The sequence below is a fragment of the Raphanus sativus genome, chromosome 5 (assembly GCF_000801105.2).
Source record: "Raphanus sativus cultivar WK10039 chromosome 5, ASM80110v3, whole genome shotgun sequence".
Taxonomy (NCBI): Eukaryota; Viridiplantae; Streptophyta; class Magnoliopsida; order Brassicales; family Brassicaceae; genus Raphanus; species Raphanus sativus.
In genome coordinates this window covers 39,030,676-39,055,338 of record NC_079515.1, presented here as the reverse complement: position 1 = coordinate 39,055,338, position 24,663 = coordinate 39,030,676, and the positions used below count along the sequence as shown (strand labels likewise).

Below are 24,663 nucleotides of genomic sequence, written 5' to 3'. Positions count from 1 at the left end.
TTTGATACTAATGATTATGGAACATCTGAAAGGTAAATAAAGCTTGAAGACAGTTTCTTATTACTCTGATTTGGTGTCTAAGATGAGACACGAAGCTAAGAGTCAGACGCTGAATCTTAGATATACCCATTACTTTACTTACTAAGTCATCTATGTGTGTTCCCTAATCAAGTCTTAAGTTCATGGCATACACCTAACTCAGGATTCTCGCTTTGTAAAAAGAGAGAAAAAGACTCGGACGTGAAGAGTGTTTCTCTTCTTTACCAATGTACATCACAGTCTAAACTAAACAACAACAAACGAGCGTTTACAGCTTGTCTACATATCAAACTGAAACAAATGTACATGTTATATTGTAAATTAAACATTACATAAACCAAAAGCAGCTAAAAAGCCAGGGATTATGATATATTTGTCGAGTAGTGGGCTCTTTCTCCTCACCGCGGCCCTAGTTTTTCCTGTCACAACGAACAATTACAAAACCCCATATCAGTTTAACTCTACAAGTGAGCGCAAAGGTCGATATAATTATGCTTTCAGAAAGCACATGAAAAACAATTAGGAGGAGAATCGATTTAGAAACGAACCTGTAGCATCTGCATTAGCTTTGGGTTCTGTTCCAGAAGCTGTGTGAGCTTCTCGCGGTTACTTAGTAGAGCCTGAGAAGAAGAGTTAAGGATTAAGACTTAGTGAGGCACGTTATATAAATGAAAATAGTGCATGATTGACAAGGATGTGGATTACAGACCTGAATGGTTTCTGGGGATTGCAAGTAATCATGTAATGACATTCCAGATTCTTGTTGCTGAGAACTCCCAGCTCCTTGCTGAACTTGAACAGCCTGTTGCTGAACATGAGGGGTCTCTTGTTGTTGAGGTGGGTGATAGTAAGGCGGGACTTGGCTCTGTTGCATCATCTGCATCGGATGCAATGGGATCTGATACTGGTTTTGTAATGGTACTCCCTGCTCTAATGGCTGAGATGTCTGCATGGATGGTCTAACATGCTGAGGAGGCTGCATAGGGCGTTGTAGCTGTGAAAGCTGCATCGACGGCAGCTGTTGAGGAATGGAGTGTGGATTGAGTGACTGAGGGACCGGCAACATGTTCTGCTGCTGCTTATCACCTCCTTGGTGCATAGGATTCCCATAGAATGGCCTACTATAACCAGATTGCATTGAAATTGGGGGAGGGTAAGAGGTCATTCCGGTACCTGACTGAGGATCGATGGATGGACCACTTTGTTGTTGTTCAGTGGTACCTGCACCTCCCTGGTTGTATCCGAAAGTTTGAACTGTAGATGTCCTTGGTGGTAGAGAAGCATATGGGTTAGACGAGTATTGAGGAATTGCTGAAGGATGCGGTGGCATATGCCTGATGGGTCCTCCTGAAGATGGTGTTCCACGACTAAATGGGGAGGATTGATTAGAAAGAGAATCAGAAGAATGTGGCATCACATGTGAGTTTGATGGAGGTGGCACTAAGGGTAAAGGAGGCTGGTTTGGTAGCATTTTCTGATCATAAACCCCACGACCACTATATCCACCATGGATAGGACCCGTATGTTGCTGCTGGCTACTCTTTGGATAGAAGCCCTGAGGACCAACTCTAGGATCCATCAGATTCTGTCCTGAAGATCCTGGATTGTTGTTGTAACCAGGTACAAACCCAGAGTCGCTCTTCAGGGGAGCCATCTTGTTTGTTTCGTCTGCCTGCTCAACAAATTTCCTGTCAGAAGATATGCTTGGTTCCCGAATCAATGACATCTCAGGGCGTGAAACGGATATCCTCGATGAAAACTCGCTCTGAGCGTTCTCGTCAACATTAGATGCCAATGGCGTGCCCATGTGGGAGAACTGACTACTTCCATTTGCATCACTCTCGGTTTCTTCAACAATGGAGTGAGGAGAATTTTGTTCAACCATTAGAGGAGCAGGCTGCATAAGGTTCTCATCGGGTTGAAGAAAGGGTAACTTGTCATCAGGTCCTTCACATTCCTCACCATCAAAAACTATATCTATCCCTTGTAGATCATCATCAGGATCGGCTTTGAATTGTTTGGGTTTACCTGCGACTTTTTCAGTATCTCTAACAGGAGTAGGGGTTTTCACTTGAGCGGTAGCCTCTCCAACCACAATGGTGGAGGCATTTTGGCCTCGTCTTTCTCTGGCCATATATTCATCAACATGAACAGATGGAGGTCTACCACTGCTCGATCCTGCCCGTGAAATGGTTATTGCATTAGAATTACCACCTGTATCAATACTCCTCTCCCTGGCAACATAGTCATCCACATGCATAGAGGGAGGCCTGCTGGTATTCGTCTTGCGCTGCCTAAAGGTATCTCTACGTGTAGGAGCAGGAGGAAGGGATGCAGAACTCAGTCCCCGTTGAATTGAACTTTGGGTCGGTATGTCAACAGAAGAGTTTTCGCCTTTAACACGCCTGCTAGAGCTCTCCACAGTTGGTAGTTTCCTTTTTGCAGGAAGAGATGATTGGGGCAAACGCTCAGGTAATGTTTCTGGACATTCCCACCAGAACCTGTCTTCAAGTCCTCTTTGAAGGAAATCATCCTCAATGTTTTCAGAGTCCACATCATCCATATCAAAATTCTCGGTAGAAACTAGAGCACCTTTGCAGGAGGTCATATCATCAATGTTTCCGTCTTTTAGTAAAGACAGTAACGACCGTGATACCTGCAAGACCACGAAAAGAATACGAGGTCAGTGTCAAGAGAAAAACAGCTAAAGAAGAGGGTAATGCAAGAGTAAGTAGATACGGGTAATCAGTACCTCATGCAGACAGGGTTTCATCTCAGTTGTTGCTGAAGTATCAGATTCCGAAGTCATTGAGCTCAACAGTGTCACCATTTGTTCAATCAAAGCAATGTTTTCCATTCCAAAAGTGTCTGTATCACTAAAATCGCTTGGGAGGCCAAAGAGAGATTTTACTGCTGCAACCTTCTTCGAGTCCAAACTGGAAAAAAATAAGAAAATTAGACTTTACAGAGCATTCCTGCAACCTTCTTCTTAGCTTATTGATAGACCAGCTGGAAATATGTAAACGTGAACAGCATCACGCGCAACTAAGCACATTTCCTAGTTGATAATTATTAGGCTTATATCAAATGAACAAAACTAGATTAACTAAACTTAACTACAAAAGTGGCATCGATGGACATTATGTTTCATCAACAAACGATCTAACATGAAACACATGAAGATATATTTTTTGACAAGGATACCTAGCCTATCAGAGTTTTAAAAAATTCTACCAAATACGAATTATGATTGGGAATCACCTTTTACCATCGATGCATAATCTGATTGAGCCCACGCTCAGAACGTTTACTGCCTTTATTGCAAGAACTGACAAACCATCTTTTGAATTAACTGAGTTCAATAACTTGATCCAGCAGGACAGAAAAGGGGGATTTTTCTTCATTTCTACTTGATCGAGACTCAAATTATTTGTTTCATACGCAGGGTTCTCAGGGCCAGAAAACAGATGCACCAAAAGTGAAACAAGACTATCTTGACCTTCACTACACGAGACCAGGTCTTTGTAAGCGCAAAGACAAGATAAGAGCTCATTGCCAATAGGCAACACCTGTAAAAATAAAATAAAAATTCTTAGTAATCAGATTTTTGCAAGGAAAATACTCTAAAGATGTCTCTATTAGAAGAGGTCACTGATATGAACAAAAAGCTATTGTCACAATCAATCATAATTGAGAATCTGTAGCATTTTAGGTGCATCCTTTTTACCATATTCTCAAAGGGACTCGACGACCAACAGTATAACACTAACATAATGGCAACTGGAAAACAATTGATAACATAGATCACTACATTGCTGACAAAATATACAATACCTGACAGAACTTCAGCACAAAGGGGAAAATTGATGCACAATCTTTTGCACTCAAACTAGCCAATCTGTACAAATTGATATGATCAATAAAAAAAAGCAATTAGGTATAAATGTGATCAAAATGGGGTAATACTAGTACAGGTAGGATCCGAGATATAAATGCACCTAAAATGGTAACGTTAAACACCCCTGCAGGGGAAAATACTTACAGCTCTTTCTTTGGAAAGCACGATAGAGGCACTTGCGAATGGCAAAGCAGTGAGATCGATCTGAAAACTGGAATACACCACCTAATCGCACTAGACTCAGACACATTTCCAAATTCTTGAACCCTATCTTCACTTGGATAAGTGGAATCATAACATCGTTGAAGAACTTCCACAAGCAGTTGAACAATACCCTCCTCTAACAATAACCCCTGAAATGAATAAATTCTAGGTGATAAAGAAAAAAACAAAAGTGAAGGGAAAGTGTGTTCAAAAGGCAAAGGGTTTGACCATAGATTGCGGATGCTCTAATAAACTAGCCAAAAAATTAAGATATCGGTAGACCTGAAAGAGAGCACAAGATTTTTTAGGAACAGCAAGCAGTACATAGACAGATAGAGAGGCAGAGCAACCACCTTGTAAGCTTCAGTTTCTCTTGTTGAGGAATGATCCAATATACCCTCTCTGATAGATGCAAATATGGGCCTCAGAAGGATAGAAGCATGTTCAACCCTTTGACAAGCAATACGAACTATGAACACCCGAAGCATATCTTGAATGACCACTAATGCCTGTTTGAAAGAAAAAAACATCATAAACACAAATCATGCTGAATAGATGCTAACAAAAGCCAAAGCAGCAGAGGAATATACTGAAGCCAACAAGAAAGAAAAACATACAGATACTGCGTGATGTTGGATAATCTTTGCAATCTTGTCAAGATTAGGTGTCAAATAATTTAGCAGCTTTTCAAGGGGGGCAGGCTCCAGATACCAATTGATCTGTTTCTCCTTCTGTGGACACATCAATGTCCCAACCGCCAACTTCCTAAGACCACTTAACAAGGGCATGCCACTCTTCCAAAACCAGACTCCTTCTTCCGGGAGAATATCGCTCTTGCAGTGAGAAATAAATGATGATTGAGATAAAATCATTTTAAAGTATAAGACAGATAAATAGAGATCTTCCTGTTGCTAATATTTATATGAAATGACTACACATACATGTAAAAAATTCCATAACAAAAGTTACGATGAAATCATCTATTTGGCTGGAAATAAATGAACAAAATTCAAGTAACGCATGCCATCACAATCACCAAGTAAAAAATAATTCGCAGAAAGTGTAAGATTTTCATACCAGAATGCATAGGAAGCTACAGGTTTCCTTTGGACCCAATGCAGGAACAGAGGACGTCTGGAAACCAGAGAGAAGAGAGTGGAATAGTCCAGGCATCCATCCATAAACTGGCCAGCAGACAATGGCAGACACAATGAGGTGGCACACTGCTCCAAAGCCAAGAGCAGAGTCTGGATAATGGGAGGACAAATCAGCTGCACAAGCAGCTAGCTTCGGGCTGGAAATAGAACAAGCTCAAAGCTTAGATTTGCATAAACATATCAGCATGTGATTTATGCTACTAAATCAAAAGACACAGTAACCCACCTGACTTCCCGATGTAGCCTTAGGAGCGCCTTCATTAGTTTGGTATTTCTGTACTGCTCCTTAGAATCCTTTAGATAGAAAAGACAATATCAATGGCCAGAGGGGAGATTAACAACGCATAAACCCGCAATTATAGAACCTCATCAAGAAAAATAAAGGCAGAACTTCGCAATTAAATATGTTCCCCAAAATCATTTCATTTGCTTCCAATACACGATAAAGTACTAATATTTTTTTCAAGGAAACAGACCTGTAATCTCTGGAGAACAGAGATCAAAAGGACAAGGGAAGGAATTAACAGATCCACTAAGCTTTGCTCACGGTTCCGTTCAGATAAAAAGTCAGAAATAGAACTGCATCCATGATCGTCATCAACAAGATAATCTGCCCAAAACAAAAAGGCTAGTTGAGGGTCACTGATAAATACTGAACAAAGTTAAATGAAAAATTATCCAGCCAGTGGGCGTCTTATGCTCTTCCCAGTATCTCTTATCATCACGTCTAAACTTAAGCCTCAAATAGAAGTGTTAAATGACAGCATAGAATATACACTCGTTTACCATAAATATTAGACGATCTCTCAAACATGAAGCTGCAGTTCACCAAAATAGCATACACAACTGTAACCGCACCCTCATCATATAAAGCAGCAGCAACAGTCTGTACAAATCACAACATTTCAGAACACTAAAATAAGAAGACTACGCAGAGGAAAAAAAATTGCTGGACAAAATAACGCGGATTGATAACGTACTGTATTATCTGAAATCAGCGCTAAAATCCGAAGAGCTGTTGTCAACTGTGAGATTGATGAGTCAGACAGGTTAACCCCTTCAAAAGATTTCTCAAGGATAACTTTTTCGAGATTATCTAGCCCGTTCATCTCAGAGACATTCGAAGATTCTCCAACACCATTTTCAGCCGGTGTTAAATCCAGTGCAAGGATGCTTGATGATGATAATTGCGCGTCCCCTCCAGAAGCCAAGACAGCAGCATAACGTAAAAGGCCAACTACACCATGTTTGTGATAAACTACACCCGCATCAATCCACTTAAGTAATCGTGAAGGAGCATCTTTTCGATTGGAACCACCCGGTGATAAAGTATGCAAGGCCTTATGAAGGACGGGGGCATGTTCAATCCAAGCATGCAAGCATGATACAGTTGAGTCGGAGACTATGACTTCAAATATCTCAGCAGCTGAGTGACATATTGCTAGATTAAGAGGTGAAATTCCTGAAAAAGAGAATGTTAAGCAGGTAAGAGGCTTTTAAGGAAGATGACCAAGAGACTACGCCAAGGTAGTAAGCTCAAAGATGAAGCAGCATCGGTACCACTATTTTCAACTGCTGGATCCGTATCCTTGACTAAATTCAAAGCTTCAATCAAAACTGCTAAAGCCTGAAAAGAAAGATAAAACATGTTACTGAAAAAGAGTAAATACTATATCATTATTTTCCTGATTCCAGATTCATACCTCTGGGAAAACGCCTAAAGTCAATAAAGCTTCACGCCCACAGTCAGACCTGCACTTGCAGAAGGGCTTCAGGTTTATTTCAAAAGAAGACAAAACAAGTTTAAGCAGATAGTGGCACATAGACATTCTCACCTAGAGACATCACGTAGCTCCCATAAAATCCCGAGAAACTCTTCTGTTTGTGGAGACGATTTGAGCAAACGATCCACCGCACTCACCTGAAAGAAGTATGTAAATAATAGTAGAATACAAATCTACCTATGTAAAGCATGTGCCCTTTATGGTAACATGAACCCACCACCCTCAAATGCACTTCAAGATTTATTCCAATTTCCAGTAAGCTGCAAGTAAAACCCTTGGATATCAGAACTGAAGCATAGCGGAGAGGGACACACTCCTCCTTGTTCAGATCAACAGATCCCTTTAGAGATTGTATTATTGTAGCAGTCAGTTGTGAATGATGTAGCAAAAAACTCAATCCTGGAAAACAGAAGAAATCAAGCTATATTACAACTCTAATGCACATAACGATCAAGTGTGTTCTAATCTCAAGGCTATATAAGAATACCTGTGCGAGAAAACATAAGTGAAAGAATAATGTTTCCGATAAACATTGCGATATCAGTAAAGACATCCATAATGTCTCCAATTTCAGAATGCAATCCAGGTATCGAGAGCAGTGCTGCTGACAAAGGAAGAAACCCTCGCTCCTGCTCACAGTAAGATGATTCAAGTAAGGTTTAGCAATTAGAATACTCTCTAAAAATGATTTTAGTGACATAACGAGAAAGAAAAGATAGGCCCATGACAGGCAGCGTATTCAGTAAATGTTTTAGCAAATAAGATAGTGGCGAATGTAAAATTTAAAGACTAATTTAACCAAGTGATTTACCTTCAGAAGTGACAACATGTGCGAATCAGTTCCAGAGTTGGAAAAGGGACATGCCCATGAAGCAGTTAGTTTACTTGTGGCTTTGTATGACAACCACCCCTCAGAATGATCAAAAACCAAACTTCTTTCGGCGTATGCTGATGGTGAAGGATCTTCAACTGATCCAAGTGAGTTCATCAGCTTCTGTATTGATAGTCGGCAGTAACACCAGTGACAATGTTAAATGATTGGTTTACATGATTGATTTAACGACCAAATAAAATGAAACTATAAGCAGCTAAAAACCTGGAGCTTTTGAAGTTGCAACTTAGCATCAGATAGCATATTCAGATTATGAGTAGCATCCCCATGAGGATTGGAGAGACCTTCCAGTGCTGATAACATTGCAAACTGAGAGAAAAAATATAAGTAAAATATACGTTAGGGACCTATTAAGATAATGCCAACGAAAAAAGATTCTTATATGGAGAGTACCTCATATCTTGATATAATCTCATAGATTCTCAAGCGATGAAGAATATATATTGCAAGAGAGGCAACTTCATGACATGGTTTTTGCATGAGTAATTTCAACAGAAGACAGTAGCCCTCACTCTGCCCAGACGGGATACTTCCGTCCTCACGAGGCCACCAACCTAGAAACCCTTCACATCCAACTGCATGGCGAGTGGCCTGCTCAACAACTCCAAGCAACAGCAAAGTAATGGTGGTCGAATGCTGAACGTCATGACCAAACAAATATAGAAGTTGATCCATCCCCCTAGAATTGACAAAATGGAGGCAGCCTTCTCGGCTGGAGCATAACAAAAAGGCCAAGCTTAAACCTAGAAGAGTGGCTTTTCCCTGAAATGAGAAAAGTTCACAGCAATCATCTATGAATATTAAATAGGTTTCTATCACTAGCGTGTGTGAGAGCTAATAATTTTGTAATACCTTTGAAAGCTGTGGAAAGGCAGTACCCAAGGAATCACTTTCAAACTGTATATACGGAGTTAACATATCGACCAATTGTTGGGGACTGGCCAAAGTCTCTGATTCAAGAAAGCTGAGCAGTGCCGATGATCCAAGTGGCACATCTGATTCTTGAATTTCATTGAGATCAAGAATACCTTTCTTAACCTTGTCAGTAATATCATGGAAAATCCCAGAATCTACGGAACTGGCCACCGCCGTACAATTTTTATTCTTTAAAAAGAAATCTACATTGTCTGTGACATAAGACGAGACCCCAGATACTACCGTATCAACTAACTTATTTAATACATCATCAGTAGTAGCTTGCTGGTCAAAGACTTTTACCAGCAGCTGCAACAATCGCTTAACTTCCACGGGCACATCTACAGCAGCCAGGGGTAAAGCTACTATGTCTAGAGATGATAGACATTCCTCTATTGTTCTGTTGACTGAGTGCAATACCAATGGCAAGTCTTCAAGATTACCTTCAGTGGAATTCACAATATCAGTTACAGAACGACCTTCAAGAATGATATTGTACTGCCCCAAATCTTTCACGATATTTCCATAGACGATCAAGCTCAAACTCCGATAGCTACCTCTAACCACCAGATGATTTGTCACAACAGCCTGCAATTTTGATGAAACGGTTCTTTAAAATCGGGATGTAACTTAGAATAATGCAAGGACTTGAACCCTCCAAATGGGAAGGTCTGCCTTTTGACAAACAAGATCACAGTATCAAAAGATCTTCAATATTCTAAGTTCCTTCCATTCCCAACCAAGACTAAACACATAACCTTCTGCTACAAGTTGTTTACTCCCTCTATGTTTTCATATACCATATTATCAGAAGACAAATATGTGGCCTAGCAATTACACATATAAACAACTCTAAGGGAGTTTGTACTGCTGTAAGACACAGTTCTGATAGCTAATTACTCTGGTCAAAGGACAGGAAAAGCTCTGTCCGAAGCATCATAAATAAGAATTAAGAACCATTTCCAAACGTTGTTACCAGCACCAGTCGCAGAATATCAAACTAATCGTACCCAGCACGAGAACAAAATGAAAGGGAAAATCAACAGACATTTACAGACAAAACACATCTTAGTAGTTACCTCCACTTCCAAAGGATAGGGCGCTGAAGGGGTGTAAAGAAAAGGGTTGCAAAGTCGCTTAAACTTTGATTCTCCTTCGCATCGAACGAACACTTCCAATGCAAATGATGGAGGTGAAGTTGCCCTAATGAAGAATATTGTCAACATTCAGATAAGTATCCACAGATATCACCAACACTGAAGACAAACCTCAAGACATGTCATCGATTCTAAGTCACTCACTAAGAACACCGAGCCACCCAAATATGTTACATAACTAACAATTGACTCAACAATCTAGAGTAGTCTGAAAATGACTATAAACCTTTTTTTAAACTAAATCTTAGCATCAAAGCGCCAAATATAGTTTACTGATACACGCTCGACAACATGGGACAAAGCATTCCAACAAGACTTGTAAGGGCTATTTTACTACTCGAAGATCTTTCATAGTTAAAACTAATAAAGTGTAAAAATACACAGTCGAAAAACATACCCGAGCAGGGAAACAGCTTGAGACGAAGAGGAGGCATTCTGCTCCAAAAACTCGCAAGCAGTGATGATTACTGGCTCAGCAAATATCACCTACAAGAAATAATCAAACAAAACATAAAATAAATCCCCAGAAGCGTTAAAACTGAACAAATAACTTCGGACATCAAATGACAAACCAAACCACCATATATAATACTCGTTCCGACCAATCATGTCCATAGAAGCAGTTCACACTAACTATTCCTACCAGACCAAAGAGACAGAGATAAGGAACAATAAGGTAACAAATCAGAAGGTAACCTCGTCAACATATTCGTCCAGTTGAGGATGAACAAAGGTCTGAGCGAACAGAACACAAGGCTCCGACCGTACCATGTCTCTAGAGAATCGCTCCCAGTCTTCTCGTTTCGTGTACGTCTCCTAGCCTCAATATATAAAAAATTGACTCAAGCCTGGTTGCTGCATTAGAGTAATCAGAGACACAAACACAACTCAAACATTTGTTATCACATTCACAGACATCATTAGCCAACTAATCGACACAACTTAAAGCTTTTCTATGTCAAACGCAACAACTAGATCACGAGTTAGTGATTATTGTAATGTTTCTATGATAAATTAGGGTTAAATCTCACTACTCTGGGATCGACACCGACTTAAAAAGAGGGGAGAAAGCTTCGTTAAGAAACGAAGCCCTAGGAGGAATGTGAAATACTAGTGATTTGTTTAAGAGTACGAATTGAAGAAGCTTTACCTGGGGATTGCAGAGAGAGAGAGAGAGAGAGAGAGAGAGAGAGGGAGAAGGCGACGCGGAGCGAAGGAGAAGAAGAGCAAACGCCGATGAAGCTTTTTTTGTTTAACCGGCGTTTTAAGGTTTTTAGGGTTGCTCCGAACGATAGCTAATATCAAATTGAATTTCACTAACCGGAAATTGATTTTTCGGTTTATTCGTTTATACAAACCGCCGAAGCCAAACCGGTAATGTTGAGGAACTAGCCTTCATATCAATCAAATATTCAACCAGTGTGTTTAGTTGCACAAAAAAAAAAAATTCAACCAGTGTGTTTAAATTTGTTTGCTCTCTTATTGTTCTTTTAATTTTTTTTGTTTAAACATATACAAGATTCAAAATTTATGTCGCAATATAGATATTCAAAACAAACAAACAAAAATATTATAAACATGAAAAGTGTTTTTCTTCGATTAATCTAGACACTAGATTTTGACCCGCGCTTTTGAAGCGCGGGATATTTTACGATGAAAAATTTCACTAAATTTAACAAATATTTTGGTAATTTTTAAAGAGTGTGTATTTAAAATATTTTTGCATTTAAATCAGTATTTTTAAATTCAACCCGATTGTGATTATACCGGTTAATCAGAAGATCTGACAATTCAATTTATGTTTTTAAAATATTCATATTAAAAAATCACTAAAACCCGAGACTAACCGATTGAACTGATGGATGACCGATATGTAATCTAATTAGATTTAAATTGTAATAGTTTCATAATTGGTAATCTTATAATCGAAATTTTAAAGTTCACTATTTTGCAATTTATGAAATTATGACGTTTCTACAAAATTTTAAAGAGAAAATGATAGATATAAAATAACTAAGATTAATTATTGTATTATTTGGAAACATTGATAGTAGTATAAAAAATATATTGTTTGGAAACATTGATATAGTAGTATAAAGAAATAAGTATGGGGAATTTTCAAAAATACCACTTTGAAGGTACCATTATTCATCTTTACCACCACTAAGTACACATTTTCAAAAATACCTTATTTATTAAAATGTTAAAGACTCTTATATCTTTGTTTTTATATGCTTTTCAAAATTTTAATCCAAAATTCTAAACCCTAAACCCCCAATTCTAAACCCTAAACCCTAAATCTTCAACTCTAAACCCGAAACCCTAAACTATATACCCTAAATTCAATATCCTAAACCCTAAACCCTGAAACCTCAACTATAAACCCTAAATCCTCAACTCTAAACCCTAAACTTTATACCCTAAACCCTAAAACATCAAATCTAAACCCTAAAACATAAAATCTAAACCCTAAATCCTAAATGTTCAAATCTAACCCTTCATTAAAAGTAGTGGTAAAAGTGGTTAGTGTAAACATGAAAAGTGGTACTATGAAAATGGTATTTTTGGCAATTTCTCAATAAGTATATTGTTTGGAAACATTGATAGTAGTATAAAGAAATAAGTATATTGTTTGGAAACATGGATAGTAGTATAAAGAAAGGAATATTAGTGATTTAATGTATGTTTAACTATAAAGTATAAAGGTGTATTTAATTTAAAAACTTACAAAATAAATGTTAGGTCCAACAGAATGTTTCTGTTTTAATAAGATAGATTTAAATTGTAATAGTTTCATAATTGGTAATCTTATAATCGAAATTTTAAAGTTCACTATTTTGCAATTTATGAAATTATGACGTTTCTACAAAATTTTAAAGAGAAAATGATAGATATAAAATAACTAAGATTAATTATTGTATTATTTGGAAACATTGATAGTAGTATAAAAAATATATTGTTTGGAAACATTGATATAGTAGTATAAAGAAATAAGTATATTGTTTGGAAACATTGATAGTAATATAAAGAAATAAATATATTGTTTGGAAACATGGATAGTAGTATAAAGAAAGGAATATTAGTGATTTAATGTATGTTTAACTATAAAGTATAAAGGTGTATTTAATTTAAAAACTTACAAAATAATTTTTAGGTCCAACAGAATGTTTCTGTTTTAATAAGATAGATTGACATTCAAGTGTATAATCAGATAATTTCATTAGTTGTTCAAAAAGAAAAAGATTTTTTAAGTGTGGTTTGGATTTGATTCGAATTATTTGGGTTCGGTTTGAATATTTGGGATATCACAAATAAATCCGGTTGAACTTGTTTTACAGCAGTCAAATGTATAGGTAGAGTTCCTTGTACACTAATTTGATATTTTACATGATCAAATTGTTAAATGCTTAGAACTCTGCATATGAACAACACACTGTCAAGTTAAATATCACGAGATATTTGAGTAACGAAATGAATTTGAGACGACACACAATGTTTTACAAACTTCAAGCACCTCGAGATGAGAATACTTTACATCTCAGCCAAGTTTACAAGAACACACAATCTTTTATAGAACAGTAAGACTTAAAATATGTTACATAAACTAGATGTTCTTACAACAGTTTTCAGAAACATCCGTAAACACACACACACATTTTATAAAAAAGCAGGACTTAAAATATGGTGCAGAAGCCACTAGACTAGAAGTTCTTACAATCTTTCAGAAACATACATAGACACACACACAAAGAGAGGAGATAGAGTTTGAACAAGTGGGTTTAGTTGCCAAAACCCATCATTGTTCTTTACTAGTTTAAACTAGTTTCACACTGAGATAAAATGCAAGGCTCCGTTCACCTGACGATGAAGAAGCCTTAGGTATCGAATGAGCCAAAGATGAGTTGCCAGTTCACAGTCAGATGGAACCAAGAACAAAAGAAAAACTCAAAATGTCTTTTATCAAGACAATAGAGTTCTCCCTCTCTCGGTCTGCCTGTGAACTACAATAAAAGTATCAGGTCTTGAAATTACAGCAGCCATTATCCATTGCTGCTGTTGCTGTGATCCACTTGCTAGGCATTACCATGCCACCAAGGGGATGCAGTGAAGAGCCTAAAAAGTAGTTCATGCTTGTAACTTCTGATCCTAGTCGGTTTGATAAGTTCATGGTCATGCTTTCAGGATGAAGAACATCTGAATCCTGAGAGTTACTTCGCTGTGGCTGAGGCTGAGGCATAGTCTGCTTAGTTCCATCAGCTTTCTTTGCATTGTTCTGACTTTTAGTGTTCAAGAATCTCCCACCAGATCCTCTAGGACGGCGCAATGCATGGAGATGGCGTGAATGATGCATATACGGCTGCAACATACATTAACATAAGTGCAAAACAAAACACACTAAAACAGAAGTAGTTTCTTGATATGTTATAATTATATACCTTACGGAATTTGCTACTCGGTTTGTTCTGATCAAGAATAGCAGCAGCCTTTGCACGTGATTGGCGTCGCCTGATGATTCCATGGTATTGCTTTGAGTTAACGTAGATAGTTCCATCTTCTGTTTCCATGTTTAGAGGAAGCATGACACTGCTATGAGGTCCATAGGCTGAAAGAACTCCATAGTATTGTTGTTCCACACATGGATACTTAGTGTAGATCTAAATGACCAAGAAAGAAAACAGCAAACAGAAAACTACACACTCAGAAACAATTCAAATGATAGGCTACATACTTGTAGGTGCTTTTTATGAAGAATATTGTTACCTGTGGCTGAGAAAATCCAAGTTCCAAGTAAGGTGGTTGCATTGAGAAAGCAGATCCTTGAGGCTTTGGAACAACTCTTGAACTCTTTACTTCACCTAACAGCATAAACAAACATGCAATTTATATTCACAACTTTCTATAAGTAGAAACTTATTATGAACTCATTATTTGAAGCACACAAGATGTCTTCCCTTTAAGGCAACTTAGATCAGTTACATAAACTTTCACAAACCTATAAGTAACTAGTTAAACATGTTCTACCAGTATTCCACATAAAGTTCACCACAACATCCATTTGTACACATCCATAGAGAAAAGACAAAGGGAAGTAAGACTTACCAAGTGAGAAAGCAAAGTGAGATGCAGAGTTGCTTTGTTTATTCACACCTTGTTCTATCCCTCCAGCAGATCTGACCTTAGCTCCGGCAAACGAATCAGAATCTCCAGAGAGACTCTCCGGAGTCAACGGCTGAGATCCAAAAGCGTTCCACCAAGAAATCTGTGGAGCAGAGGGAAGACCTTCTCTCATAGTTTGCATAGCCATATCCAAGATCCAAAACAAAAGGCGAAGAAAATAAAAAAGGAAGTCAAGATATTCGAGGTTGCCAAGATGAAAGAGTAGTTCCTGTGAAAGATAAACATGAACAAAAAGTCAACAAAGTAAAACTCTTTGTTACCCAAATGAGAAACTTTGGGATTGGGAATTACGCAAAACCACACGAATGAACAAAACCCATATGTGAATCATCATCAAAAGACAGACTTGTTGTCTAAAGTAAGAACAAGCTGAAAGGAACCAATAAAGATAAAAGACATAAGAAACTGAAATCTTTTTAAGAAACCAAACACTAGGCAGAAGAAGTTGAGTAAGATGCAAGTAAAACCCCAGATGTTTGTCAACATCAAACACACCAAAACCTATGTGAATCTAAAAGCAAAAGATATTGATGAAAACTTACGGACAGGAAGGAGTGAGAGAGAGATAGAGAGCTTCAGATTCCTAGGAAGAGGCAGAGAAAAGCCCAATTGTTAGGAGCCATGTCGGTTCCAAATCAAGAAACAGATATTCATTCACCAAGACTTTAATCAAGAGCGAAAGAGAAGGAAAGACTAACCAATGTATGAATTACAAGTGTAGATGGCAGCTCTAGTTTCATCCACCAATCAACTTCAGCTTTTATGCTACTATGTTTCTGTCTTGTTTCTTTTCTATAATATATAAAAATAATAAACGCATTATTATCAATTGTTTTTTTATTAAAAGATTATCTAACTTCAGATGATATCAAAAGATGATCCACCAAATTCAGTATGGTCAATCCAAAATTAGCTCATTAATCTTTCTTCAAACATTTTTAAATTGATATTTAAAAAACAATATTTCAGAGAATCGTATTCTTTTTAAAAAGTGTTGCATCAAAAATTAAAAAAAAATAAGTATTATAAAAGAGACAGATTAATCTATTTTAACTGGTTTTTTAACTTAATAAGTCGATTCAACTTAATATTTTCTTCTACTCTCTTCTAACTGTAGCGTTGGCTTGACGTGCTTTCTTCAAAAGCTACAATGATCCCACTTAAAACTACTTTCCATCCATTAGGCAGAGTAGTGCTAGGGTTGTCAACTGCATCGTTTAATTACTTATTATAGTCGTGGTCCTTGTAAGCTTTTTAGTATTAAATTTTGTATATGCGTCATATGTGTAAAGAAATAGGATCACCACTCAAAAACGAGAATAAAATAAATAAAGCAAAGTAAGCAGTCTGACAACTTCAACAATAATATGCGATATTTGCTATTTATATAGCTTGTGACTCATTCCCTATCAATTATAATATAAAGTCTACGACTCTCAACCCTTGTATAATTCTGTAAATATATAGACCAAACACATACCATCACATGAATAGATTAGACACTTGTTGAGATGCTATTGTTCTTGACTAGGATTTCAAGTGGGTTTCTTTAGATGTTGTCCGTTGTTTCCTCTTTTGCTATGTTTCCTTAAGTAGTTCAGGATCTTTTGCGAACATGAAGGCACACGTGTTTATATAACCTCTATAGATATATAGTTCTGAAGAAACTAACAGAGTATATATATTTGCAAGAGATTACTGTTTCTTTTTTGGATTTTCATTTGGTAGATTATGGATATTAGGTCCCTTATAATAAGAATGATAGGAGCAGTACGAAAGTAATTGACATTGTTTAAAATAAGGATAATGCAAATCTTAGACATAGCTATTTTCTTTTAATACAAACACACAAATTGCTTAGCATGCAAATGTAAACCGCAAACAAAAGAAAAAGTAACGTTGGAAATATAAGAAGATAGAATATGATATAAGCGAAATCAAGATTAGATATATACATACAATATAGTTTAGTTGGTTTAGTGTTTGCTTTTGTGTCAATGTACTTCTGTACGTGGTTCTTAAGCTTATTCCACTACCATATTTATCTCTTCGCCAATACATTAATCATTTGAATTATGCACTTGTTAACTTTTACTATCTCCTAACAGCAAAAAAACTACTTTCATTATGTAGAGCTCATTTCTAAATTCTAGGTTTAACTTATAATTACAAATCTTGAAGATATGGACCACAACCTTTTGTTTGGGTTAGTGATCTGCAATTTAAGTGCACATGATAGAGGAGGAACACAAATAGCCAGTTTTCAAATAGTTTATACTTCTAACTTAAATTATTACATATTTTTTTATAAATTTTCAATATTGGTAAAGGAACCACAGTTTAAAATGTCGTCATATTAAACTAATGTAAAGTTTTGTCTTTAGAATACGAATTGATATCAATATTCTATGTGTATGAAGAAGTTTTTCTTTAAGTTACAATAAAATGAAGAAGTTTTTTTAAATTGTTTAGCTATATGTATAAATCATCGATTTTTGGTCTTTTGAAATAACACATAATCTGTCCCATTGATCGTATTAATCCAAGTTCATCAAAAAGTTTTCTTCTCTGGAGACGTATATATGATGCTAGATATATACGTATATTTTTTCTTAAATATATAAATCGCATTAGAGAATAGGATAGACATTTTTTATATATCATATTGTTGTTAGATATATACGTATATTTTTTTCTTTACAATAATTAATCATAAATTCAATTCACTTGTAATATAAATATCTAACAACAGTATGATATATAAAAATGTATATCCTATTCTCTAATGCGATTTATATATTTAGGTCACATGACGGCTCCACTTTTCTCATAAACTTCCAAAATATCACGAAATTGCTAATCAGCAAATATATATTTTAATAAATATTGTCTTTATTCCAAAAGAAAATAAGAGATTTAAAATAATTAAATAAATGAAATTGACACTCCAACTTTCTAAGACGCATATTATATGAGGTAGATCTGCATATGCGTTCCACTTGAATGCACGAACTGAGTACAACGAAGTGGAAGTCTAGTGTATACGTTTACTGTAGAAAAGGACTAAAGAACATATTACTTTTAGGTCATTTTTCTTATTGCTTTTGATTTTGATCGTTGGGCAAGAAAATATAATCTTACTTTTCATTATATACTCTATATATTATTTTGTTGGACATGCAATCCACATCATGAACCATGCCGATTATTGCTTTAAACCTACATATTACATAACTCATGCACCATGTCGACCCACAATATTAAAGTTATTCTTGTTTCATGCTCTAGGTTAGCTAACAATAGTTACTTTTAAAATTTAAGAGTCGGTAAAAATTCGGATATTGATGACATTGTACTACGAATTGATTTTGGCCCACTAAAATACCCAGCCCAGTAGAGAACGCCAACAGTAAACAAAGGCCTTGCCCTTCCGCGTTCTATTAAGCCCATCCGACACGTCGTTCAATCAAAGGAGCACTGAAATGTCACGCGGTGCATTATAAGAAATTAAGAACGGCGGAAAGTGTGAAACTTAACAAAAGTCCCACATCGCTTAGGAGAAAAGGAGGACCCTTCAGAAGCTCAGTATAAATATAATACTCGTGACAATGGGCAAATCACTTACCTGGACGGGGTCAACTCGTGATCAAAAAGACGAGTGGCCTAGGCTAGTGGCTTCCATTGCACTGAGGAAGGGCGCTTAGCTTAAAGTCTTCCCAAGTGGAAGAGCTTACGTCATTATTTGTGGCAGCGGGGGTTTGCGTCCGCGCAGCCCCCACCAAAGTTTCAGTGAAACTCTTATGTGTCATATAGCAGAGTTTGGGTTACAGTTGAAGCAAAATGTTGTTCAAGCAGAACACTGGTGCCATTAGTGTGTGGCTTATTTGATAATGAAACTAAGAGCGACTTCAAGAACCTCAAGATTCAAACTTTAGAAAAAACGTGCAGGTTGGTGTACTTGACGTGTGCGTCTCCGTTCGTTTTCACCATCATAACAGAGATCTTTTACACTATATGTGTGTTTTATAACAGAGATCTCTTGCTACTGATCTCCTATACCTATCTATAGAGCTACGCAAGAAACAGTCTCCTTATTTGAAACGCTTGAGACCACAAAAAGAGAGAGTCCAGTAGACCAAACACCCTAGACTGCTACGATGCTGTAGCTCATCATCTTTAGAATTTTTGTTCTGTCTGCAGCTGCGCTTTTGTCTATATGATGAATATTCATAGATTCTCATCAGGATGGAGCGGACAGAGATAAATCTCAACGGAAGCAGATCTATAGCAGAAGATGATGAATTTGATGATATAGTATGACTCAAAAAGATCAAAAAGATCTATTGCAATATACAAACTATTGTTCCTCTTATGTATATGGTCTGTAATTGTGTAATATATGCATATTTTATTTCAGTTAAGCATCAGATGAGCAAAAGATCAAAAAGAGTGAGGAAATATCACTATAGAGGGAAGAAAGAGATTCAGCAGGTTAGTGCTCGCAACTCTTAATGCTCTCTCTCTCTCTCAACGTTTCATGAATAAATGTTATGTGAATCTCCACAGGCAGAACGTACACAGAGAAATGGAAGTATGGTTATGTGTGGCGTCTGTTCTTGTCATCCTCTGCTTCATCATATGACAGTGCTCTTTCTCTAGTTCATCATGTGAAAACAGGAGGGCGCCTCTCTGACACAGTTGGGAGGGATTAAAAAATATTTAAACGGGGTGTTCCGAGAATCGAACTCGGGACCTCTCGCACCCGAAGCGAGAATCATACCACTAGACCAAACACCCTAGACTGATAGCTAATAGCGTTAGATTAAAAACATACGTTCCTGTATTCCTGTAAAAAACATAAGCAAAAACCTGTAATCCACATGGTATCTGCTAATGATCTCTGTCTTCCTACAGGCCGGTTATTTCTGTAGTGTTTGAGGCTTTTTTTTAAGGACTCAGCACACTACTTGGATCACATAAATAGGAAAAAAACCGTACCTAGTGCCGCTTCATTACAATAAATCAATGATAGACAAATAACAGTTTTAAAATTTTGGGTTCTTGTTTGTATCAAATGCAGTTCTCAAGTTACACACTTTCTGAAAGACTGCAATACAAGACCCCAAGAGGTATTTGAAAAAAAAAAACCAAGAATTATTGAGAAGATGTAGCAGAGAAAGAGAAAGCTACACCTTTAGTGATATACATACTTATGTCATCAAAAAATCAGTAGGTATTATAACAATTGTTGATGAGGCATTGACCACAATAACATATGCTGTTGGTACAAAAGTTACCATCAGGAGTTATGTGTTCAACGCTCTGTGTCTCTCCTTCTTGAGCTAACCAGTCTTGTAGATACGGGTCCATCTGAAACCTCATGTAGTCAGCTTGTGTCTCACGTAATGCTTGTGCATACTCTTGATATCCTCCTAACTCCATTGCGTTTCTCGTTTGGATCATCGGATTGCTAAACTGTGGACCGCTAACATACCTTCCCCCGATCAACTGATAGGATGGTTGGATAACTTGCGTCCCAGGTAATTGAATGTCTTTAACAAATGAGTTCATTTGTCTCCCATCATTAGGGCAGAACTGAGTTGGTATGTTAAAGTTTACGTTTCCATCAGGCTCAGGCAACTGGCCAAATCCTATAAAAATTAATGGGTTATTTAACTTATTTTAATACAGATACTAACATATGAAATGATTTGGATTAGGACCAATACGAATGTTTAATCTGGCTATGCCCATAACCAGTCTTGTTGCCTAAGGTTCAAAGTTAAGTACCTGGAGGATAGTAATAAAGAATGTCATTATCTTCGTCGTCGTCTTCGTCCACGCTAACTGTTTGATGGTGTCCGTGGTGAGACAAGGTGATGGCAGCATAGTTGTTGCTGTCTCCAGAGCCGTCGTTTCTGTCTCCAAATCCAAAATCGAAATAAGGAGACTGTAGAGTTGGGAAACTGACTTTGGCCAGTTTTGACCAGAAGCTATCTCCGGACGCAAGCTTGTCCATGGTCTTTTTCAAATCTCCAGGAAAAAAATGAAGTGTATGTCTCCTGTTATATATAAATGTGAGGCTTTGAAACTCTTTCAATAAAAACAAAACAAAGTAGGAGGGATCAAAGATAAGAATGAAACCTGTATATAGAGGCAGACTGATCTAAGGTGAAATCTTGATCCATATTCCATTGAGTGTGTTTTCCTCTCTGTGGATTAGTCTCTATGAAGAACGTTGGACGTTGTCCCAACTGAACAAAAAAAAAACTCACAATCAGTAAATAGGCTCGATATTTGCAATAAAATGTGTTAACATATGATATATATATATGTAAGAATTATTGTATAATACCTCGACTTCTAGTTTTCCGGTTCCATCATTTGAATTATAAGTTGCTCTGAAAGACAAGACATCAGACCATTGAATCTCAATCTTTCTCTTCAGCCTCTCCACTTGTGTTCCTGTTTCTACATCGTCTAGAAACTCCCAGATAATTCTCTTCTTTGCAAAATAGAACTTCGCCTTGATATCATCTGGGTAGACCCGCACGTGAGTCCATCGACCAATTGTGATCTTGTAGATTTGAGAATTCACAGCCTTTGGTTTTTCGTGATTTGCAGGAGCCTTAGAAGGTGTTAAGGTCCTTGGGTGCTCTGTGGTGTAATAAAAGTTCTGTTGATGAGGACTTGAGTAGTCTTGTTGCACAGCCTTTGGTGTTTCGTGATTTACAGGAGTTTGAGAAGGTGTTATTAAGGTCTTTGGGTGCTCTGTGGTGTAATGAACGTTTTGTTGATGAGGACTTGAGTAGTCTCGTTGCAGTGCGATTTCAATCAAGGCGATCAATTCCGGAGTTGGTGTAAAAAGCAAGTTTAGAGGTGGAAGTAGAACCTGAAAAAACAAATTAGAGATTAAATCATAAATAATAGATGTAAGATTGTGGTTGTGGGTTTGCAATTTTTAATTATTAAAATGTAAATAATTATCATGTCAAAATATATATACTGGAGATTTTTTTTACAACCAAAAGAATGAAAAAGTAGGAAAGATAAAATCAAAGTTCTAGAAAATCTTTATAAATCATATGATTGGAAGATTTTATTTTTATAAATAATTTGGATTGTGGAAAAATTTCTTCTAAATCACTTGCCAATCAACCTCTAAACATAAGAAATCGAACTATGTATTTCACATATAAATAAGACAAATATCTAATGATACAAAGTGCAAAGTTATTATAAGGGAGTGTTCTTCAAAGAAGAAATAGTTTTGTTGTTAATGAATATAAATTATATCTGAAACCAATAGCCTAGATTAGAGAACAATTTGTATAACAACAACTTGAAACCTAAATCCTAATTGTTCTCTGGAATAGTGTAAAGCTTAACTATCTGAAAACGTTACCAAACACAAAGAAAAGAGACGAGACAGAACAAAGAACAGAGTAGGAAATATAACATATAAGGAAACAGAGTACAATAATGAATAGAAAGAGAGATAACAGAGCAAAGTAGATACCTCTTCACTTACTCCGTTAGTGTCACCTTGAGATTCTTCTTGCCTTGTGTCCATCGAATTAATAATATCAACACCCTGGTTTTGTTTTGGCTTTTGGCTTTGTTGCTTTACCTCACAGCTGATTCAGATATTGCGGGAATATATATACTGTGTTTTTGTTAATTATATATCTTTTACGATAGTTCTGCTGACATTGGTAAATCATTTCCGTACTAAACATTCGACCCCGATTTAAACGGAAGTGAACTAAATATTTTTTCCTATTTTCTCGGGAATTTTAAAAGAAAACTGACTCTATCTAAAGTAACTTTGAATTATATGAATTTGGACATTTTTTGAAATCAAGTTTATCTAGAAAATAAATATATTTTACGTAATATCACAAAATAAAAAATTAACCTATTAGTTCAAAACTGTTTAAAGTTTATATAAAATTTGTACCATTATTAATCTGTTATTTGTCTAACCAGTTTACAACTCATCAAAGTTACATCTAAATCTTTCAACGAGAAAAATGATAATTTAATTGATGATTAAATCTTAACAAAGTTGCAACCAATAGCCATAGCCATCACCACGCGTGCATCACTTAGATTTTCAACTTTTCTAACTATTTTTTTGTATAATTTGCCTTTACACGAAAAAAGAATAATCCAATCATTATATATTTGATTTAATGTGATTGTATAATCATTCTAAAATCTAAAAATCACCTTTAAAATATACTATTTTCTAAGGCGACGTCAGAGAATCTGAAATGATAGGACGTAATTAGTTCATTAGGTTTAGATACACATGAGATTTTGTGTCTCAAAGAGAGCTATTAAACATGAAATAAAACAATTATTGATCAATACATAGAACTTTGGAGGTGTATGTACAAACCCTCTAGAGTTTGCAAACTTAACAAAAAGCACCGATTGGAATATAACATCATCGTATCTTAAGACTACATTTTGTTTGAATTATTTTGGCTCATATTAATCTTTTTTTTTTGATAAATCTTCTCAGTTTATCTGGACAGCGCCAAAAATATTACAAAATATTTAGCGCTATAATATAAACTTTTATTCGGAAGATCACTAAATTGTCTTATTCAAGTTTAGAATATGAACTATTGGTAGTTTAATGGTTTTCACTATATGAGAAGTTGTATTTCTCACCCAGAAATTAGATTTGTGTTTTTAATAGATCCGGATTTAATCTTTAAAAAAAATGTTCAGAATGTTTTATGAATAATGCATGAGATAGCTGGATTGCGTGCTAATGACCTATTAAATAAATTACATGTCTCTTGAGTTTTGTTTCAAATAAAACTTGAACCCCGAAAAAGCATTAGCATATTTTCAGGTTTTGCCGACCCTTTAACCGCAACAATTAGATTCTAATCGTTTATAATAACATGTTCCAAAAAAAATCGTTTATAATAACCAGTTGTAATCGTTTGGAAAAATTCCATAAAAATATCTCAACTAAATTTTGTTAAGCTTTTTAATACCCAAACTTTTTTACTACCCAGTTTAATACTCCAACTAATTATTTTGTTCATTTTAATACCCAGAATGTTAAACATGTACCCACTTTAATACCCAAACTTTATTTATTTTAATAAAAGTTCTAATAAGTTTCAAACAAATTTTTTTTTTTTTAAATTTACAAAAAAATCAAAAAATTCTAATTTTTTTTTGGTATTTGAGAAATAAAAGTAACTAAATAGTGTAAAATATTAAATTTTGTAATAAAATTTCTAATTTTTAAATACTGTATTTAGTTTGTTTTATGAAATAAGAAAACGAAATTTATTTTTATCATTAAAATTAACTTATTTTTTAAAAACTAATTTTCCATGGTTTATCTACCTTCTTTCCTAAATCTAAAAAAAAAATTATAATTTTTTGAGTTTTTTTGGTAAATTTTAAA

The 24,663-nt window shown here is 36.0% G+C and overlaps 3 protein-coding genes, 1 long non-coding RNA gene and 2 other non-coding genes across 7 annotated transcripts; 2 read left to right on the top strand and 4 right to left on the bottom strand.

Moving 5' to 3' along the window:
- Positions 1 to 231: 231 nt before the first annotated feature.
- Positions 232 to 11,308, bottom strand: LOC108861438 (protein virilizer homolog). Its single transcript, XM_018635300.2, has 28 exons — positions 11,197 to 11,308; positions 10,743 to 10,901; positions 10,444 to 10,532; positions 9,969 to 10,092; positions 8,827 to 9,477; positions 8,368 to 8,736; positions 8,179 to 8,283; positions 7,894 to 8,076; positions 7,570 to 7,711; positions 7,300 to 7,481; positions 7,134 to 7,219; positions 7,002 to 7,050; positions 6,859 to 6,925; positions 6,279 to 6,760; positions 6,085 to 6,184; positions 5,775 to 5,908; positions 5,525 to 5,592; positions 5,219 to 5,435; positions 4,759 to 4,974; positions 4,495 to 4,650; positions 4,370 to 4,423; positions 4,082 to 4,290; positions 3,874 to 3,937; positions 3,301 to 3,608; positions 2,792 to 2,975; positions 749 to 2,695; positions 588 to 659; positions 232 to 458 (listed from the first exon to the last, which is right to left on the bottom strand). The coding sequence occupies exons 2-28, from the start codon at positions 10,815 to 10,817 to the stop codon at positions 438 to 440; spliced, it is 6,354 nt and encodes a 2,117-aa protein (XP_018490802.1). The 5' UTR covers positions 10,818 to 10,901; positions 11,197 to 11,308; the 3' UTR covers positions 232 to 437.
- Positions 11,309 to 13,625: 2,317 nt separating this feature from the next.
- On the bottom strand, positions 13,626 to 16,029 carry LOC130512310 (nuclear transcription factor Y subunit A-2-like). 2 transcript variants are annotated; one of them, XM_057010125.1, is made up of 6 exons: positions 15,923 to 16,029; positions 15,767 to 15,807; positions 15,147 to 15,432; positions 14,808 to 14,902; positions 14,483 to 14,701; positions 13,626 to 14,403 (listed from the first exon to the last, which is right to left on the bottom strand). In XM_057010125.1, exons 3-6 carry the CDS (start codon positions 15,349 to 15,351, stop codon positions 14,062 to 14,064), a joined length of 861 nt encoding a protein of 286 aa, XP_056866105.1. In that variant the 5' UTR covers positions 15,352 to 15,432; positions 15,767 to 15,807; positions 15,923 to 16,029; the 3' UTR covers positions 13,626 to 14,061. The 2 variants fall into 2 exon arrangements, with proteins under 2 accessions (XP_056866105.1, XP_056866104.1); XM_057010124.1 differs by lacking the exon at positions 15,923 to 16,029 and having other exon boundaries at positions 15,767 to 15,916.
- A 2,760-nt stretch (positions 16,030 to 18,789) lies between these two features.
- Positions 18,790 to 20,084, top strand: LOC130512373 (uncharacterized). The gene is made up of 3 exons (XR_008945885.1): positions 18,790 to 19,538; positions 19,642 to 19,715; positions 19,791 to 20,084. It is a non-coding gene; the product is annotated as an uncharacterized LOC130512373 (long non-coding RNA).
- Positions 18,842 to 19,003, top strand: LOC130495284 (U1 spliceosomal RNA). Its single transcript, XR_008934556.1, has one exon. It is a non-coding gene; the product is annotated as a U1 spliceosomal RNA (small nuclear RNA).
- On the bottom strand, positions 19,950 to 20,021 carry TRNAP-CGG (transfer RNA proline (anticodon CGG)). The gene has a single exon. It is a non-coding gene; the product is annotated as a tRNA-Pro (tRNA).
- A 239-nt stretch (positions 20,085 to 20,323) lies between the features above and the next one.
- Positions 20,324 to 22,890, bottom strand: LOC108860649 (uncharacterized). The gene is made up of 5 exons (XM_018634512.2): positions 22,744 to 22,890; positions 21,580 to 22,116; positions 21,369 to 21,478; positions 21,015 to 21,286; positions 20,324 to 20,875 (listed from the first exon to the last, which is right to left on the bottom strand). Exons 1-5 carry the CDS (start codon positions 22,795 to 22,797, stop codon positions 20,451 to 20,453), a joined length of 1,398 nt encoding a protein of 465 aa, XP_018490014.1. The 5' UTR covers positions 22,798 to 22,890; the 3' UTR covers positions 20,324 to 20,450.
- Positions 22,891 to 24,663: the final 1,773 nt, after the last annotated feature.

Excerpts from the sequence above, each read along its gene's own strand:
- LOC108861438 (XM_018635300.2), bottom strand. The coding sequence starts at position 10,817 with ATGGTACGGTCGGAGCCTTGTGTTCTGTTCGCTCAGACCTTTGTTCAT. Across the intron at positions 8,077-8,178 it reads TGCAACTTCAAAAGCTCCAG|AAGCTGATGAACTCACTTGG; the intron begins GTTTTTAGCTGC and ends CTATCAATACAG. Across the intron at positions 6,926-7,001 it reads CTTTAGGCGTTTTCCCAGAG|GCTTTAGCAGTTTTGATTGA; the intron begins GTATGAATCTGG and ends CTTTCTTTTCAG.
- LOC130512310 (XM_057010125.1), bottom strand. The coding sequence starts at position 15,351 with ATGGCTATGCAAACTATGAGAGAAGGTCTTCCCTCTGCTCCACAGATT. Across the intron at positions 14,903-15,146 it reads TCACTTTGCTTTCTCACTTG|GTGAAGTAAAGAGTTCAAGA; the intron begins GTAAGTCTTACT and ends TTATGCTGTTAG. Across the intron at positions 14,404-14,482 it reads CGAGTAGCAAATTCCGTAAG|CCGTATATGCATCATTCACG; the intron begins GTATATAATTAT and ends TGTATGTTGCAG.
- LOC108860649 (XM_018634512.2), bottom strand. The coding sequence starts at position 22,797 with ATGGACACAAGGCAAGAAGAATCTCAAGGTGACACTAACGGAGTAAGT. Across the intron at positions 21,479-21,579 it reads CCGGAAAACTAGAAGTCGAG|TTGGGACAACGTCCAACGTT; the intron begins GTATTATACAAT and ends TTTTTTGTTCAG. Across the intron at positions 20,876-21,014 it reads TCTTTATTACTATCCTCCAG|GATTTGGCCAGTTGCCTGAG; the intron begins GTACTTAACTTT and ends TAATTTTTATAG.